This window comes from Pipistrellus kuhlii, unplaced genomic scaffold (genome assembly GCF_014108245.1).
Source record: "Pipistrellus kuhlii isolate mPipKuh1 unplaced genomic scaffold, mPipKuh1.p scaffold_m20_p_17, whole genome shotgun sequence".
Taxonomy (NCBI): domain Eukaryota; kingdom Metazoa; phylum Chordata; class Mammalia; order Chiroptera; family Vespertilionidae; genus Pipistrellus; species Pipistrellus kuhlii.
The window spans coordinates 10,801,161-10,816,277 of record NW_023425482.1 but is presented as its reverse complement, the minus strand read 5'-3'; the positions used below and the strand labels follow the sequence as shown (position 1 = coordinate 10,816,277).

The window sequence follows — 15,117 nt, the reverse complement described above, 5'->3', positions numbered from 1 at the left end:
CCAGGTGAGAGCGCTTAGCTCAGACCGGGCTCGTGTGCATTAGCTCCTTTTCCGTGGAGGTATGTTTGGGGACACACGTAATTTGTGTTGTGCAGGGATGGAGTCAGGCAGTATATATGTTTCTAAGTCATTCAAAAATCTTTTTATCTTTTAATTTCAAAATCCTTTTCTCTGCAGAGAGAATCTAGAAGGATATTCATCAAAAATAAATTTGTGGGTGATGAGATGTCAGATAGGAACTTTTAAAAAAACAATCCCTACTTCGGGATCTACCCGCAGGGTCATCGCGGGCAAATAACCTGACATGTACCCTTCCTCCACTGCAAGATTAACGGTATCGGCCCAAAGGGTGGGTTTCAAAAAATAAACTCTTCATGATGAGATGTTTCAAACCGTCACAAAAGAAGAAGGAATAGTCTAATGAGCCTGTTACCCAGCTTCGTATTTGCCAATCCTGTTTCATCTCTACCTCCCCAACCCTCTCCCTGCTGATTATTTTAATGACTTTTTTTTTTTTTTAAGAGAGATATCCATGAGAGATATCAATTGGCTGCCTGTTGGGGAAGGTGTGAAAAGCAACAGAAATCCTAACAAAGGGCACAAGCGACACACAAGTCATTAGGGATGGAGGGGAGCACACAGCCCAGCTCCCGGGGCTGGGGCAGATGGAGCAAGAGAAAGGGGAACCTCCCTGGGGACCGACAGCACAGGTTCGGACAGCCGCGGACAGATGAGAAATGCACACGTACAGGCGTCTTCCGTCAGCTGCCGAGAGAAAAGCAGGAGATGGGGGGGAGGGGGACTCTGGGTTGGGGTGGGGCCACCCGTTGCTTGTGTGGTCTTGGGAAAGGATCTTTCTTTGAACCTTAGTTTCCCCCATCTGCAAAATAGGAAGGTGGCTCAGAAGGCCCCTAGGGTTTTGGTCTAGCTCTGGCAAGGCAAATGGTCCTGTCATTGCCCCCTGGGGTTGCAAGAAGGGTCAGGGTTGCTGGGATGTGAATGTGTTGGTGGCCCCTTTAGCACTTTTCCTTTTAAGATGGCGAACACAAGCGGATCCTGGGCTTCAGAGAACAGGTCCGATGGATCTCACACAAAGTCCCATCGTGTGTTTCAGCAGTGATCAGTCATCAGGTTAGTATCCCAGCCCTTCTTCTCCTTTAAAAAAAGAAGAAAAAAAAATATATATATATATATGAGGGATAGAGAGTTAGAAACAACGATAAGAGAGAAACATCAATCAGCTGCCTCCTGCACACCCCCTACTGGGGATGTGCCCACAACCAAGGTACATGCCCTTGACTGAAATCGAACCTGGGACGCTTTATCCACTGAGCCATCTGGTTAGTTTCCTGGTCCTTCTTTTATGTGTCTGCTTTCTTACTTTTTCAGGACCCGCGAGCAAAGACTAGTCCTTGGAGGCTCGCTAAGAAATCTTACCAGTTATCATGATGATCCTGTATCCCAGTTCATATTGTAGCACCAAGTACTAATTTGGTTCAATATGGCTTATTTTAAGACATGGAAATGTAATTTAGTTTAGAAAATATTCCATCCCAACTTGTGAGAATAAAAGATTATATCAAGTTAAAAAAAAAAAAAAAAAAGGCACATCCAGCAACAGGCTCAAAACTGTGGCTCACAGAATCAAAGCAGACAGTGAATGCAAACTCCAGGGCATGTGGTTCTGGGTTCCAGGCCCCACCCTGCCACCTTCTGACTTGGGCTCTCAGGGAGCGTTGCAGGATGGACCAGTAATGCCCACCGTGGCTGACTCAAGGGCTGGGCTGGCTTCCCATTAGGAACCCAGATCCAGGGTTTTCAAGACAGATCCTCAGGCCAGACTTGGCTAGTTAACTTCTGAGTAAAATATGCTTAACAATTTGAGCCCAACCAAAGGGAAAAGTGAATAAATACAGAAATGAGCCACCTGCCTGAACCCCTGGCCCAGGACCCAGCCACCTGCCAACCACCGCCACCATGCAACCACCTGGCCAGGGTTCCACTAGCCGGCTTCTATTCCTGGGCCTCTGTCACTGCACTGAATGGAATTCCTTAGCCCGCTGTGAGCTGTTCGGGGTGATGCCTCTGGAACCGCCCATGAACCTGGAGCACGGTCACCACAGACAGCTGGCTGTCCATCTGAAGGGAACCTCCATAATCAATAAAATATATTTTAAAAATAAAAAAAAATAAAAATAAATTAATTTAACAAGTCCCGATTTTTGGAAAGATTAAAAAATTGTTAAAAATCGGGACTGTCCCGCCAAAAGCAGGATGATCTGGTCACCTTAATAGTGCGTCCTCTGGAATCACACCTGCTCCCTATGAGTGCCCTGTGTGAGCATGGGGGCAGGAGGGCAGACCTGCGTCCAGGCCTGTCCCACAGAAAGCAAGATGAGCGACACCCTCTGGGGTCAAAAGGAGGCCTGGGATGGGGTGTGCTGTGGTGAGGACTGCCTGAGGGGCACTCCTGTGGCACCCCTCGGGCTGTGCAATGGATTGAATTACGTCCCTCAAAAAGATGTCAGCCTGGCAGGTGTGGCTCAGTGGTTGAGCATCAAGCTATGGACCAGAAGCTCGTGGTTGGATTCCCAGTCAGGGCACATGCCTGGTTGCAGCTTGATCCCCAGTAGGGGGCGTGCAGGAGGCAGCCCATCAATGATTCTCTCTCATCATTGACATTTTTATCTTTCTCCCTTGCTCTTCCTCTCTGAAATTAATAAAAACATATTTAAAAAAAAAAAAAAAGCCAAATCCCTGGCCAGTGTGGCTCAGTTGGTTGGGCATCATCCCGCGTACTGAAAGGTTCAATTCCCGGTCAGGGCACATACCCAGGTTGCAGACTCGATGCATGTGGGTGGGGGGAGGGGGACAGCAGATCAATGTGCTTTCACATCAGTGTTTCCTTCTCCCTCTCTCTCTCTCCCTTCTCATCTCCCTAAAAATAAATTTTAAAAGACTTTTAAAAAGAGAAAAAGGAAAAAAATATGTCAAAGACCTAGCCCCCAGTACATCAGAATGTGATCTTATTTTTTTAATTTTTAAAAATATATTTTATTGATTTTTTACAGAGAGGAAGGGAGAGGGACAGAGAACTAGAAACATTGATGAGAGAGAAACATCGACCAGCTGCCTCCTGCACACCTCCTACCGGGGATGTGCCTGCAACCAATGTACATGCCCCTGACCGGAATCGAGCCTGGGACCCTTCAGGACACTTTGTCCACTGAGCCAAACTGGTTTTGGCGTGACCTTATTTGGAGATTGGGTTGTTGCAGATGTGGTCAGTGAAGATGAGGTCATGCTGCAGTAGGGTGGGCCCCTGAGCCAGGATGACTTGTCCTTATAAAAGGAGGACGCTGGACACATCCACACTCAGGGAGACGCCTGGAGCATGAAGGCAGAGATTGGGGCGAGACATCTGTGTCCACGCCAAGGGAAGCTGGAGATGGCCCGCAAACCAGCCTGAGCCGGAGCCAGAGCAGGCCCTCCTCTCAGCCCCCAGAAGGCGCCAACCCCATTGCCACCTGGATTCTGAACTCTGGCTCCAGAGCTCTGAGAGGATAATTTCTGTTGTCAGCGCTCCCGGTCTGTAGTGCTTTGTTGCAGCAGCCCCAGGTCACTCATTCAGGGGCTGGCTGTCCAGAATCCGCTTGGCCGCCTTCTCGCTGGGAGACATGGGCAGCTTACCATACTTCCCTTCTTTGAGCCTGAGTCCCGGAACCAGAATTCGGAGGCCTGGCTGGACCAATACTGATCGGATCCATCGGACCCCTTACCTGGACGTGTGGCGTTGAGAAACTGGGCAACGGTGACCACTTAGCCTGCGGTTTGGCCGAGGAGTCCATTGTGGGCCCGGCGCCAGGTGCACACACAGACTCCCAGAGAGACCTGGAGACAAGGCCGAGGGGGGAGGGGGCTTGGCGTGATCCCAGCTCCTCCCAGGCCGGCTGGCGAGCGATGTCTGGGTTCTCACGTGTATACTGTTTCCTCGTACCCCCCTTCTTGTGTTCTCACAGGGACCAGATTTTAACAAAGTGAGGACACATTTTCTCAGCAACACCAAATCTTACTGAGTGCCCGCTGGGTACAGGTGCAGGGCCTGAGGCAAAGAGGCTCCAGGTCTGCTCAGGCGTCCCAGGCCCAGGGAGGGTCATGGGGGATGAACCTGCTCCCTGGACTCCAGTTCAAAATGAAACAGTGAGGTCAGCCAGCAGAGTCCCAGCACTTCCCACTGTGAACTGTTAAATGCTGTTGTGAAATGTCAGCAATCACATTCTTCCCCTTCCTCATCTTTTTTTTCTTTTTCTTTTTTTTTTCTTTCCATTTTGAGAGACATGGGCTAACAGAAGAAACATAAAACGCATGATTGGGCCCTGGCCAGTGTGGCTCAGTTGGTTGGGCGTTGTCCTTTGCCCTGAAAGGTTCCTGGTTTCCTTCCTGGTCAGGGCACGTGCCCGGATGTGGGCTCAGTACCCGGTTGGGCACGTGCAGGAGGCAGATGTTTGTCTCTCACATCAATGCTTCTCTCTCTTTCCCTCTCTGTTCTTCTCTCTCTTTCCCTCTCTGTTCTTCTCTCTCTAAAAATCAATTAAAAATATTTTTTAAAGAATGCATGATTGGAGCTAAAATAAAGCAACATAGCCTGGCAGCTAAGAGAGAATGGACTTGGTGCCAGGTTGGCTGAGTTCAAGTGGGATCCTAGGCAAATTGTTTAACCTCTTCACACCCCAGTTTTCTCGCCTGTACAATGGACAAGATAAAGTCATAGCGATTTGTGGGGGATTCATGTAAAGGAGTTAACGTATGCAAAGTGCTTATACCAGTGACCAGCACACAGTAAGCCCTTGGTGGACATTGGCTCTTATTATTAATAAAGAAACACACAATGTTGGGGAACACAAGGAAAGAAGTGGTTATTATTTGTAAGAAGACATTTCTGCGGATGGCCCGCCCCTCACAATGACCTGCTCCTCACCTCTAGGGAATGGTTGCCATATTGGTATAACTTGGCTTGGATACTGGCTGGGTTGGGCATCTGCCCCAAGCTGAGCCATTCAAGTCCTTTTCTTGGAACTGGGCCAAATAGAGCCTAGTTTTATCTCGGCTGGTCTCTCAAAAGGCCACCTCTGTCGTGCTGAAGTGACATCACAGAGAAAGCCAGGATGTGGGGAAGGATGATACAGAGAAAGCCAGGATGTGGGGAAGGATGATCAGAGAGAGGCAAACACAGGAAGCAGACAGAAGGGCCCTGGGCCCCTGGTTTCTGGCCCTTTCTGGATCCTGGACACCTCGGATGCCCTCAGAGCGCTCCTTAGGACCCGGCTCCACTCTTTGTTGAAGGTACTCTAGTTGGTTTCTGTTGCAATCAAGGTGTCTTGGTCAATACCTGGACGCTGGGGCCTGCCTTCTCGTGTCTCTGCATCTGTGAGACTGATTTTCCTGGAGTTATAGGATAATGTCCACTCCTTTCCCGTCAGCTCAGGCAGGCTGCAATTGGTTTGCTCTGTGGAAGAAAGAAGAGACCAGGAGCTGAGAAACCATTTTTCCCCTACCACTCATTGAGCACCGACTTCTTCCTAAGCCTTGTTCTGAGCACTTTCCATGCATTATCTCATTAGCTCCACTGGGAATAACATGATTGGATCTCTTCTTCTCAGATGAAGAGATGAGGTTCAGAGAGGTTAAGTGATTTAGGGAGTGTAACCCAGCTAAGGAAGGTGGACAACTGGGATCTAAATTTGAAGTTTGTGCCTTCAAGCTCTTCTACATCCTACCAGGGGCTGCTGGGCAGCATCTTCCCACTCTCCTTTGTAAGATCTTAGATTTTTGCCTCAGTTTCCTAATCTGTGAAATGGGATTTGCCCATCTGAAGGTTGTCGAAGTGGCCAATGCACAGGGAGGTAAGGGTAAGTTTCAGGAGAGCTTCACGCTCCCCACACACGTTCCCTAACCCCACACACGCTTCCTTTCACTGCTCTTTAGCAACTGACTCAGAGTGGATGGAGGAGAAGAAAGGAGGTCACATTTAAATTGGTCAATTTGAGCTGCTCACTGCAAAGGCTGGTGTGGGAGAGAGATGCAATCAATCTGAAAAAGTGTTTTTTTTTGTTGTTGTTTGTTTTTTTAAATGTGATCCATGGCCTTCAGTCCTCCGTGTGGCTGCGCTAGGCATCATTCCTATGATTCGGCAGCAGCTTGGCATTTGGGCTCTCCATTAAGTCCCTGCAAATTTTTAAACAATGGCATTGATCTTTTTTTTTTTTTAAATATATTTTATTGATTTTTTTACAGAGAGGAAGAGAGAGGGATAGAGAGCTAGAAACGTCGATGAGAGAGAAACATCGACCAGCTGCCTCTTGCACACCCTCTACCGGGGATGTGACCGCACCAATGTACATGCCTTTGACTGGAATCGAACCTGGGACCTTTCAGTCTGCAGACCGATGCTCTACCACTGAGCCAAACCGGTTTCGGCTGCATTGATCTTTTTTTTTTTTTTTTTTTTTTAATTAAAACAAATCAATACATGCTCATGGTAGGAACTTTGGGGGTGGCATAAAAAAGAACACCAAATTTACCCAAACAGGGTGACAGCCATGTTGGATGTATTAGTCAGCACCCACATGGATACATCTCAAAAACTGTTATGTGCAAAGAACTCAGACACCCCCAAAAGTACACAACTTTTTTTTTTTTAATCTTTACCTGAGGATATGTTTACTGATTTTAGAGAGAGGAAGTGGGTGGGGAAGGGGGGGGTGAAGAGAGAGAGGGAGAGAGAAACATTGACTAGTTGCCTCCCAGATGGAACCTGCCACCTAGGTATGGGCCCTGACGGGGAATTGGACCCACAACCTTTTTTGAGTATGGGATGTTGCTCCATCTAACTGAGCCACTGGGCCAGGGCAAAAGGACCCAACATTTGATTCTATTTGTATGATGGTCAAGGAGGAGTAAGAACCATCTATAGTGACAGCAGCAGATCAGGGGGTGCTGGGTCCAGAAGACACTATTGGGGTGTGGGAATGTTCTATACCAATATCTTGATTAAGTTATTGGTATTGGTATCATTGGTATCAGTGGCAGTTACATGGGGGTGTACGTTCATCAACATTTGTCAACTTGTTCTTTAAAAACTTTATTTAATGTAAATTATACTTCAATAACATTGGTTTATAAGTGGGGGGTATGTAGGTGGGAGAATGACCTGTATTCCACTCTCCTGCTGTGGGATCTTAGACAAACCCTCGATCTTGCCTTGGTTCCTTTGAGCTTGGTTATCCAGATCTAACTGTTATTCAGGTTTTGGTGCATGTATGTAACTTAATCAGCTGTGTTTAAAATATTAGTTCCAGATAAACTACAAATTCTTTGTAATACTTAAAAAAAAATTAACCTCAGACTTAATCATCTGGTGAAAATGAGATGGAAAGGGGGAGAGGGTGGTGCTTCATGTTCCTTTAATGTGTTCTCTTGTCCCCGAAACCAGAGCGGGCGCGTGAGTGGCAGTGATCTCTCAGCTACAGGCTCCGCAGGCTGATGAACAGAATGGGGCTCCCGCCCCGCCCTCCTCCCTGCTGAGGAGCCTAGAAAATGCACTGACTTCACCTCAGCTCAGAAGAGGAAGATGTTCAACTTTAGGATAAAAACATAACTTCTCTCTTTATAGAGGAGCACATTTTATGACATGACCAGCACATCAGATGCCATTAGTACAGAGTGTGTGTTCCGTTATGGTGGTGTCTCATGCCTGGTAAACGTGAGGTTCGGGAACGATCTCCTAGCTGATGTCATTCTGAGACTGAGTTTTCAGATGGAGTTCCCCCAAAGCAATAATAGCTCCATGAGTAGCTGGGAAATGGGGACCACTTGAGAACAAACAATGCCTGCTTTTGGTGCTTGGCATTTTATAACAAGTGTGGCCTTTTGTTAAGAAGGCTCCAAAAACAGGACTTAAAGGAGGTTGTATCTGATTCCATCCTGCGTGTCCCCGTGCTCCTGGACAATCTGATGAAGCCGGCGGTGAGTGTGCTTTGTCACACTCAGAAGTGGCGTCTGAGGAGGAACAAGCTGTTGCATGAGTGTGAGCAATATCATCTCCCCCAGACTGCAGCCCACAGGATGGCTGGGAGCAGCCTGGACCCACTGAGGGCGGGGAAACATCTTCCTTCAAACCCGGTGTCTAACCAGCAACGGTCTGGCCTCCCAGGTGACAGGTGGCAAATTATGGGACAATTTTGTCATCACAAATCAGGGATGGCACTCGTATCTGTGGGCAGTGCCGGGACGCTGCTAAATGTCCTTTAATGCCCAGGTCAGCTGCCTGCCACCAAGAATTACCTAGCGGCAAATGTCAGTAGCATGAAGGTTGGAAGCCCTGTCCAGATGTTGATCGGGAGTGTCTGCACGCCAGCTGCTGGGCAATGGGAAAAGCCAGGGAAATGGGCTGGCTGGAGGGCCCATACCCAAGGCCGCATAAACATGGGTTCTAAAATGACCGAGGTGACGCGAAGCAGCAGAAGCTTATTCCAAGTGCTCGCTCTGGGCCAGGCTGTGGGCTTGGCATCGATTACCTCAATGTCTTCAACTCTGGAAAAAGGCACCGCTAGGACCCCCCTTTATAGGAAACCAAGCGAAGATATACACAGTTGGGAAAGGGAAGAGGCTATTTTCTTCTTGGCATGCTTTTTGTGTGTGTGTGTGTGGGGGTGGTGGAGAGCGATGATTTTTGTGGGGAGAGGGTGTCTGGTCCCCGCCGCCCCCCCCCCCCCCCCACACTCAATCCTGAGCTCCAAGGGGAGAAGATGTTGTGTCATCTGGATCTGTAACACTCAACGAAGTCCTGCACTCAGCAGGTGCAAAAAAGGTGTGTAATGGAATAGAATGGCAAACTGAAGGGTCAGGGCAGTGTAGCCTAGTGCTTAGACCATTGGCATTGCAGTTAGATTTCAGCAGATAAGCACTGTACACCGACCCGGGGCCAGGCCTCAGGGAAACAGGTAGTGGCATGCTGGAGCTAACTAACCTCGACTGGCTCATGAGAGCCGACTGTTCCTTCTTCAGGAAGCTTGCAAGCTGCTTGTCAAAGAGCCATTAAACAGGAGTAAATTACGGTTACCACGAAATAAATTATATTTTTTAAAAGGTAATAAAACGCATCACTTCCTAATTATTCTTCTATGTTTTACTAGTATCTCTGTTCTGGAGGTTATTTATGTCTATTGCAGGGGTCGCCAAGCTTTTCCTGTACAAGGGCCAGAGAGTAAGTGTTTCAGGCTCCGCAGGCCGGGAGCTGAATCCGGCCCTCCCGCCACTGTGCGCTGTCCCCCGGGCTACTGTCTGGAGAGCAGAAATGCACTCTAATGGGGCCCAGCTCTTTCCAACTCCACGTCCAGGCATGCATGTTGGTAGCTTGGAATCGGCCACGGTGGGAATATTTACACCCTGGAAATTGTCAAAGGCTGTGAATCAGGGCTTTCCTATTTTTTTTTTTTTTCAACACACTGATTGTTAAACATTTACCAGCACACCACTGGACCCAGTGATGCGCCAAAATGGAATGAGCTCTGCCCTTGTGGAGGGCACAGTCGGGTTCTTGCACCATTTCGTGTTGGGCGGGGCAAGGAGGGAACGGAGAAAGGCTAGTGAGGGTCTCCACTAGAGAGCATTCTGAGGAGGAGGACACCCAGGCGTGGTGTGTCTGCCCAAAGGGCAGGGCTGCTAGAAGAGGGTGCTTGGGTGGCCCTCTCCTTGGGCTGGCCATCCACAACGCTCCTCTCCCCCACTCCATCAGATTCCTCTGTGGGCAGCAAGGCAGCAGGCCTGTCTTTCCCCTCTGAGCTAGCTCCCGGGGAGACTTCAGGGATGTGGGAATCGAGATTTGAGCTCACGAGGGCAGTTTACTACTGGTCACTGCAACCCCAGCTCCCAGCACGGCACCTGACACAGGGTAGGTTCTCCGCCAATGCGGCCCAGGGGAGAACCCTAGTGGTTGCGGAACTCAAGTGATGCAGCGAGCTCCATCAAACGAGGAGGGACCGCCAGCAAAGGATGCAGAAAAGGACAGGTGTGTCTGGTGACCTTGTTGAATGAACTGGCCCTAGGGGAGCTCAAGGAGTGTGAAGGGTTTGTGAACTTCAGTGTCTTCTCTGCTGCTCCGTAAACTCCTCAAGTTCAATGCCAGGAAGATGAGCTCTAAGGGGCTGGGACCTTTTCTTTCTTTCTTTCTTTCTTTCTTTCTTTCTTTCTTTTTTTTTTTTTTTTTGAGAGTCTGGATTCCCATGGCATTGAAGATGACTTGGGTACATATCCATCCATATCCCTTGGGTACATATCCTTGTGTCTCCTACGGAGGCTGGGGTCCTGTGGGGAGGGGGCTTCTGATGGACTCTGACAGCCGGACTCAGATTTATTTCTAGGTCAGGAACCTGGAACAGTGGGAGCGAGGGGCTCTGCAATGAGTTACATGAGTCCCAGTCTAGGAGGCTGGGGATTCAGCTATCGCCATGTGAACACTAATAACATGCCTTCTCATTATGTCTCAGCTCACTGACGTGGTCCCATGGTCGGCACATTCTGAAGCACCAGGGAATAGGTGAGTGTGACCATCAGTCTTTGTCTGTTGAGCCCTGACCCCATGTGGCCCTGAGCCAGCTCTGTTGTCAACCAGGAACTCCTGATTTCTTCCCCAAAGAGCTTTTCTTCTTACAGCATCTTGGGGGCTCCATGCCACTGCTTTCAAACTAAAATTTAATCATTTAGACCGGCCAGTGTGGCTCAGTGGTTGAGCACCAACCCACAAACAAGGAAGTCACAGTTGGATTCCCACTCAGGGCATATGCCCGGGGTTGAGGGCTCAATACCTAGTAGGGGGCATGCAGGAGGCAGCCGATCAATAATTATTTCTCATCATTGATGTTTCTATCTCTCCTCTCTCTGCAATCAATAAAGACATTTTAAAACAATTATTTAAAGATGACCGATTGAATTCAATACTCTCAACTCTCTAAGGCCTCTGCTCTGTGTGCCTTGGCAAAACAGCTAGTTTCCTGCACAGGCCAAGCATCCTCCCACCTCTTTGTTTGTGCCATTCCATCTTTGTATGTGTCCAAGGCCTTCTCTCCCCATCTTATATCCCCCCCCCCCCCCCACACACACCTTTCCACTGTTTACCTGATTCCTAAAGACCTTCTGAAGTCAGGACATGTACCCCAGCACCTGCTGGGTTATGTGTTCCCTCTCTGTTCCTGGAGCTCAAGTGTGGTTGGTCATTGTCTTTATCATCCATCCTTTATCTGATCTCCATTCCTGGGTCAATCCTGACTAGCTACGTGAGCCTGGGCAAGTAGCTCAGCCTCTCTGTACTCTCATCTGCAAGAGAGGAGGGCGATGGCAGTGTGTCCTAAGGTTGCTGTGACAAAGGAAAGGTGCATGTGTGTACAACGAGTAGCACACTGGAAGTGCTTAGGATAGTGTGGCTATTGTAGGAATTACTCCTACGACAACAGAGCAGGAGCTCAATAAACCCATCCCTTGCACCCACAATTACAGCATGAGGTGAGGGCTCAGTTTGCCCCTTTTCTTTTCTCTTTTCTTTTCTTTTCTTCTCTTTTCTTATTAAGGTATTATATGTGTACATATCTTACCATTGCGCCCCCCCCCCTACTCCCGTACATGTCCTCCCCCCACCAGGCTTTTCTTGTTTGATGGTTTTCTCAAGGCTGTTGAAGCTTAGAGCTTGAATGAAATGCCAGCCAATTGTGGGGAGATGCTGAATACCTCACTTTCTTACTAAACTGTGCCTCCCTCAACATGCACCAGGAGGGACAGCTCTGCCCATCCCCTGGGCAGCCTGGACCTTTGAGTCATTTCTGTGAGGGACTGGGCCCTCCCTTCCACGCCCTTCCCCAACCCAAGCTCAGGGGGTGGAGCCCCTCCATCTTGTCTGTTCTGGGAGAGAACAGGGAGGAGATAATCCCACCACAGGGGCTCTGAGGATAAACTGCGGCATTCGTGATAAGATTCTACACACATTCACGATAAGATTCAACACACGCTCACACACCTGTGTGTTCACTGCAGGGCTCCTTCACTTAAAAGGGAAAAATCTGGGCGTTTTGAAGGTATTAACTGCAGAAGCCTGTGGACCTGAGAAAGCCTGAGGGAGTGGAGTGTTTGCTGGGTGGCCTTAGGTGTCTCCTGATGGCAGAAAGGGAACAGTTTCCTTTCAGTTCTAGTCCTGAGTGACACTGCGGTTCATACCACAAAGCTCTTCCAGTAGGAGTTGCTTCCCCGAGAGTAAAGCAGAGATGAATGGCCAGGTCCTGGTCTGAGGGGAGAGGTAAAGAAGCTGGAGTTACTGGGTGCAGGAAGAGGAGGGGGCAGTCCAGTATCTTTGTGGGGGTGTGGGGTGGGGTAGAAAGGGGGGAGGCTTTGTTGTATAGGTTCCTAGAAGGGGCCAGACTCTAGGGGCAGAAAAAAGGAGGGTGTTGGCGAGCCTGTCCCCTCCCCGAAGGCAGCTCTAAACCCAAAAAGCCAAGGCTGGTAGACATCTGGCAAAGGCCCAGGGTCTGCTGGGCTGACACGGGCAGTGTGGGCTCATTATCCAGATAATTGAGGGGGCATTTTCAATGCCAGGAAACATCCCTGTTTTATGGCCTCATCTGGCCAGCCAGATGTGCAGCCTGAGCTGTGGAGGGGTGTCAGAGGTCAGGCGGTCCAGCCCCCAACCCTTCTTGCCAGGCCCAGCCCAGCCCAGCCCAGCCCGGCCCGGCCCGGCCCGGCCCGGCCCGGCCCCGCCCCGCCCCGCCCCGCCCCGGTCCCTCGAGTTTGCACCTGGCCGCACCTTGGCCGTCCGCGGTGACATGTTTCGGGGCGTTGGCATGTTTCCGGGCGTTGACATGTTTCCGATCGGGGCCGCCGGGATGGGGAGCGGTGGGGGTGCAGGGACCACACGGCTGGTCCCAGATCAGGTCCCGCCCGCGGAGCCTCGCGGCTCCGCACCGGCCTGGGCACCGGCCTGGGCACCGGCGGGGGCGCGGCTGGGCGTGACGTCACTCGCCCCGCCCCCGCGGCCGCAGCCCCCTCCCACTCCGGGCGGGACCGGCAGGGGCCGGCTGGCCGCAGCCCCCTCCCCAGGGGCCGCCCCTCCCGTCGGGCCGCGCCTGCCTCGGCCCCTCGCGTCCCCGCCCGGCCCGCCGGCTCCGCCTGCGAGAGGCCGAAGCCGCCGCGGCGGCCGCCGCCGTTGCCGCCATTGACGTCAGAGGGGCGGGCACATGACCCCGCGGGGACCAATCGCGCGGGCGCCGAGCGGCTTCTGCAATCTCTCCACAGCGCCGGCCCCCGCGGCCCCCGCCGCACATTCGCCCGCGGACGGCCGCCCAGACACACGTACTGTACACACGAGCGAGCGGGCGGCGGGGCCGAGACACGCCCGCCGCGCGGCCCCCGCTCCCGCCGCCGCTGCTGCCGCCGCCGCCGGCCCCCGCCCGCCGCCCGCCGCCCGCCGCCCCGCCGGTCCGGCCGCGCGAGCATGCACCCGACGAGCTAGGAGGAAGCCGAGCTCCGCAGGAAGAAGGACCGCGCCGCCACCGCCGCCGCGCCCGCCGCCTCCCTCCCGCCGGCCCCTCCCCTGCGGGCGCCCCCAGCCCCACACCCCCCCACCTTCCTGAGCGGTGGGGGGGTGCGGGCCGCCGACCGGGGGCCCCGCCGCCCCGCAGCCGGGACAGCCCCTTTCCCCGCCCCCGGCCCCGGCCCCCTCCCCGGCCCGGCCGGCCATGGATCTGACCAGCAGCTCGGGCGGCGGCGGCGGCGGCGACCCCCGGCAGATCGAGGAGACCAAGCCGCTGCTGGGGGGCGACGTGCCGGCCCCCGAGGGCACCGCGAAGATGGGCGCCGTGCCCTGCCGCCGGGCCCTCCTCCTGTGCAACGGGATGAGGTACAAACTGCTGCAGGAGGGCGACATCCAGGTCTGTGTCATCCGGCACCCGCGGACCTTTCTCAGCAAGATCCTCACCTCGAAGTTCCTGAGGCGCTGGGAGCCGCACCACCTAACGCTGGCCGACCACAGCCTGGCGTCCGCCACGGTGAGTCCGCTCCGCGTGGCCGCGCGCCGGCACCCCCCCGCCCCGGCGCCTCCCCCCGGGACCGCGGGGCGCCCCTTCCGGGGCCGCACCGGGAGCCCCCGGAGCCCCCGGAGCCCCGGCCGCCGTGCGCCCGGGGGCGTCCGGGGCGGGGAGAGCCCGGCCCCCCGCTCCCGGCCTGGGCTCGGCGCTGGCTTGTATAGAATCTGAAGCCTGTCTGCCCGGGCCGGCGGTTTCGGGGAGACCCCCTGAGAATTCTGGGGTGGATCTGGCCCACCCCAAGCCGAGCTATTGGGGGACCTCAGGCCCAGCACTTGGGTTTCTTACGGGGGGACCGTGGGATCGACCGGCTGGGCCCTGATGGTGGTGAGGGTTCCCTTTCCGAAAAAGCCTGCGGTGGACGGAGAAAACAAAACAACCAATAATAATAATAATGATAATAATAATAATAATAATAATAATTGTAATAAAACACCTCCCCCCAAGCTCCAAACCCCCAGCAACCCCAAAACCCGACAAACCCGAAGAATTTCCAGAAACCAATTCCTATCTTTGCTGTATTCATCTTTTTTTTTTTCTTTCTTTTCTTTTTCCTTTTCTTTCTTTTTCCTGCCCGGGGTTGGCAGGCAAAACTGGGTGCTTCCCTTTCAGAAAAATCCCTCTGGCACATTGGGAGGCTGGACGTGAAGGGAGAGGGGGCAGGGGTCCGGGACTATGTCCTCCCCGCCCAGGGCCGAGGGTCAAGTTCTCCTGTGGGCCTCTCTGGTCTTGCATTGTCTGTGAAGTGTGTGTAGACGCGTATTTGCATACTGTTTTTTTTTTTTTTTTATGTTGTTACTGTTATTGTTTTTTAAATATGTGGCTGAGACTGGGTCAGCCAGGTGGGAGGGAGAAGAAAAGGCATTGATCTGTTTCTGAAATCAAATCTGCAAGGTGGAGGGAGAAAGCTGCGGTGGGGTCGCAGGGCGGGGGTGGCGGGCAGGAGCCTGAACAGGATGCTTTGTGTTTTGAAACAAGGACAGTTTTTAAAGCA

At 52.3% G+C, this 15,117-nt stretch overlaps 2 protein-coding genes across 12 annotated transcripts in view; one reads left to right on the top strand and one right to left on the bottom strand.

Moving 5' to 3' along the window:
- Positions 1-4,893: 4,893 nt before the first annotated feature.
- LOC118720729 (translation initiation factor IF-2-like) lies at positions 4,894-13,536 on the bottom strand. 7 transcript variants are annotated; one of them, XR_006741845.1, is made up of 3 exons: positions 12,838-13,139; positions 12,068-12,331; positions 4,894-5,506 (listed from the first exon to the last, which is right to left on the bottom strand). XR_006741845.1 is itself a non-coding variant. In XM_045582661.1 (2 exons), exons 1-2 carry the CDS (start codon positions 13,534-13,536, stop codon positions 5,482-5,484), a joined length of 714 nt encoding a protein of 237 aa, XP_045438617.1. In that variant the 3' UTR covers positions 4,894-5,481. The 7 variants fall into 7 exon arrangements, 3 of the variants coding, with proteins under 3 accessions (XP_045438617.1, XP_045438616.1, XP_045438618.1); XR_004988516.2 differs by having other exon boundaries at positions 12,848-13,139; XR_006741843.1 differs by lacking the exon at positions 4,894-5,506 and adding an exon at positions 7,640-10,745 and having other exon boundaries at positions 11,176-12,331; positions 12,848-13,160.
- Positions 13,364-15,117, top strand: part of LOC118720734 (c-Maf inducing protein) — a 225,235-nt gene continuing 223,481 nt past the window's right edge. For 4 of the 5 annotated variants that reach the window (XM_045582657.1, XM_045582658.1, XM_045582659.1 and 1 more), the window contains exon 1: positions 13,646-14,087. In XM_045582657.1, the coding sequence (XP_045438613.1) occupies positions 13,779-14,087 (309 nt within the window). In that variant the 5' untranslated portion in view covers positions 13,646-13,778. Of the gene's footprint in view, positions 14,088-15,117 lie in introns of all 5 variants that reach the window. The other variant, XM_036441001.2, reaches the window with a different exon arrangement.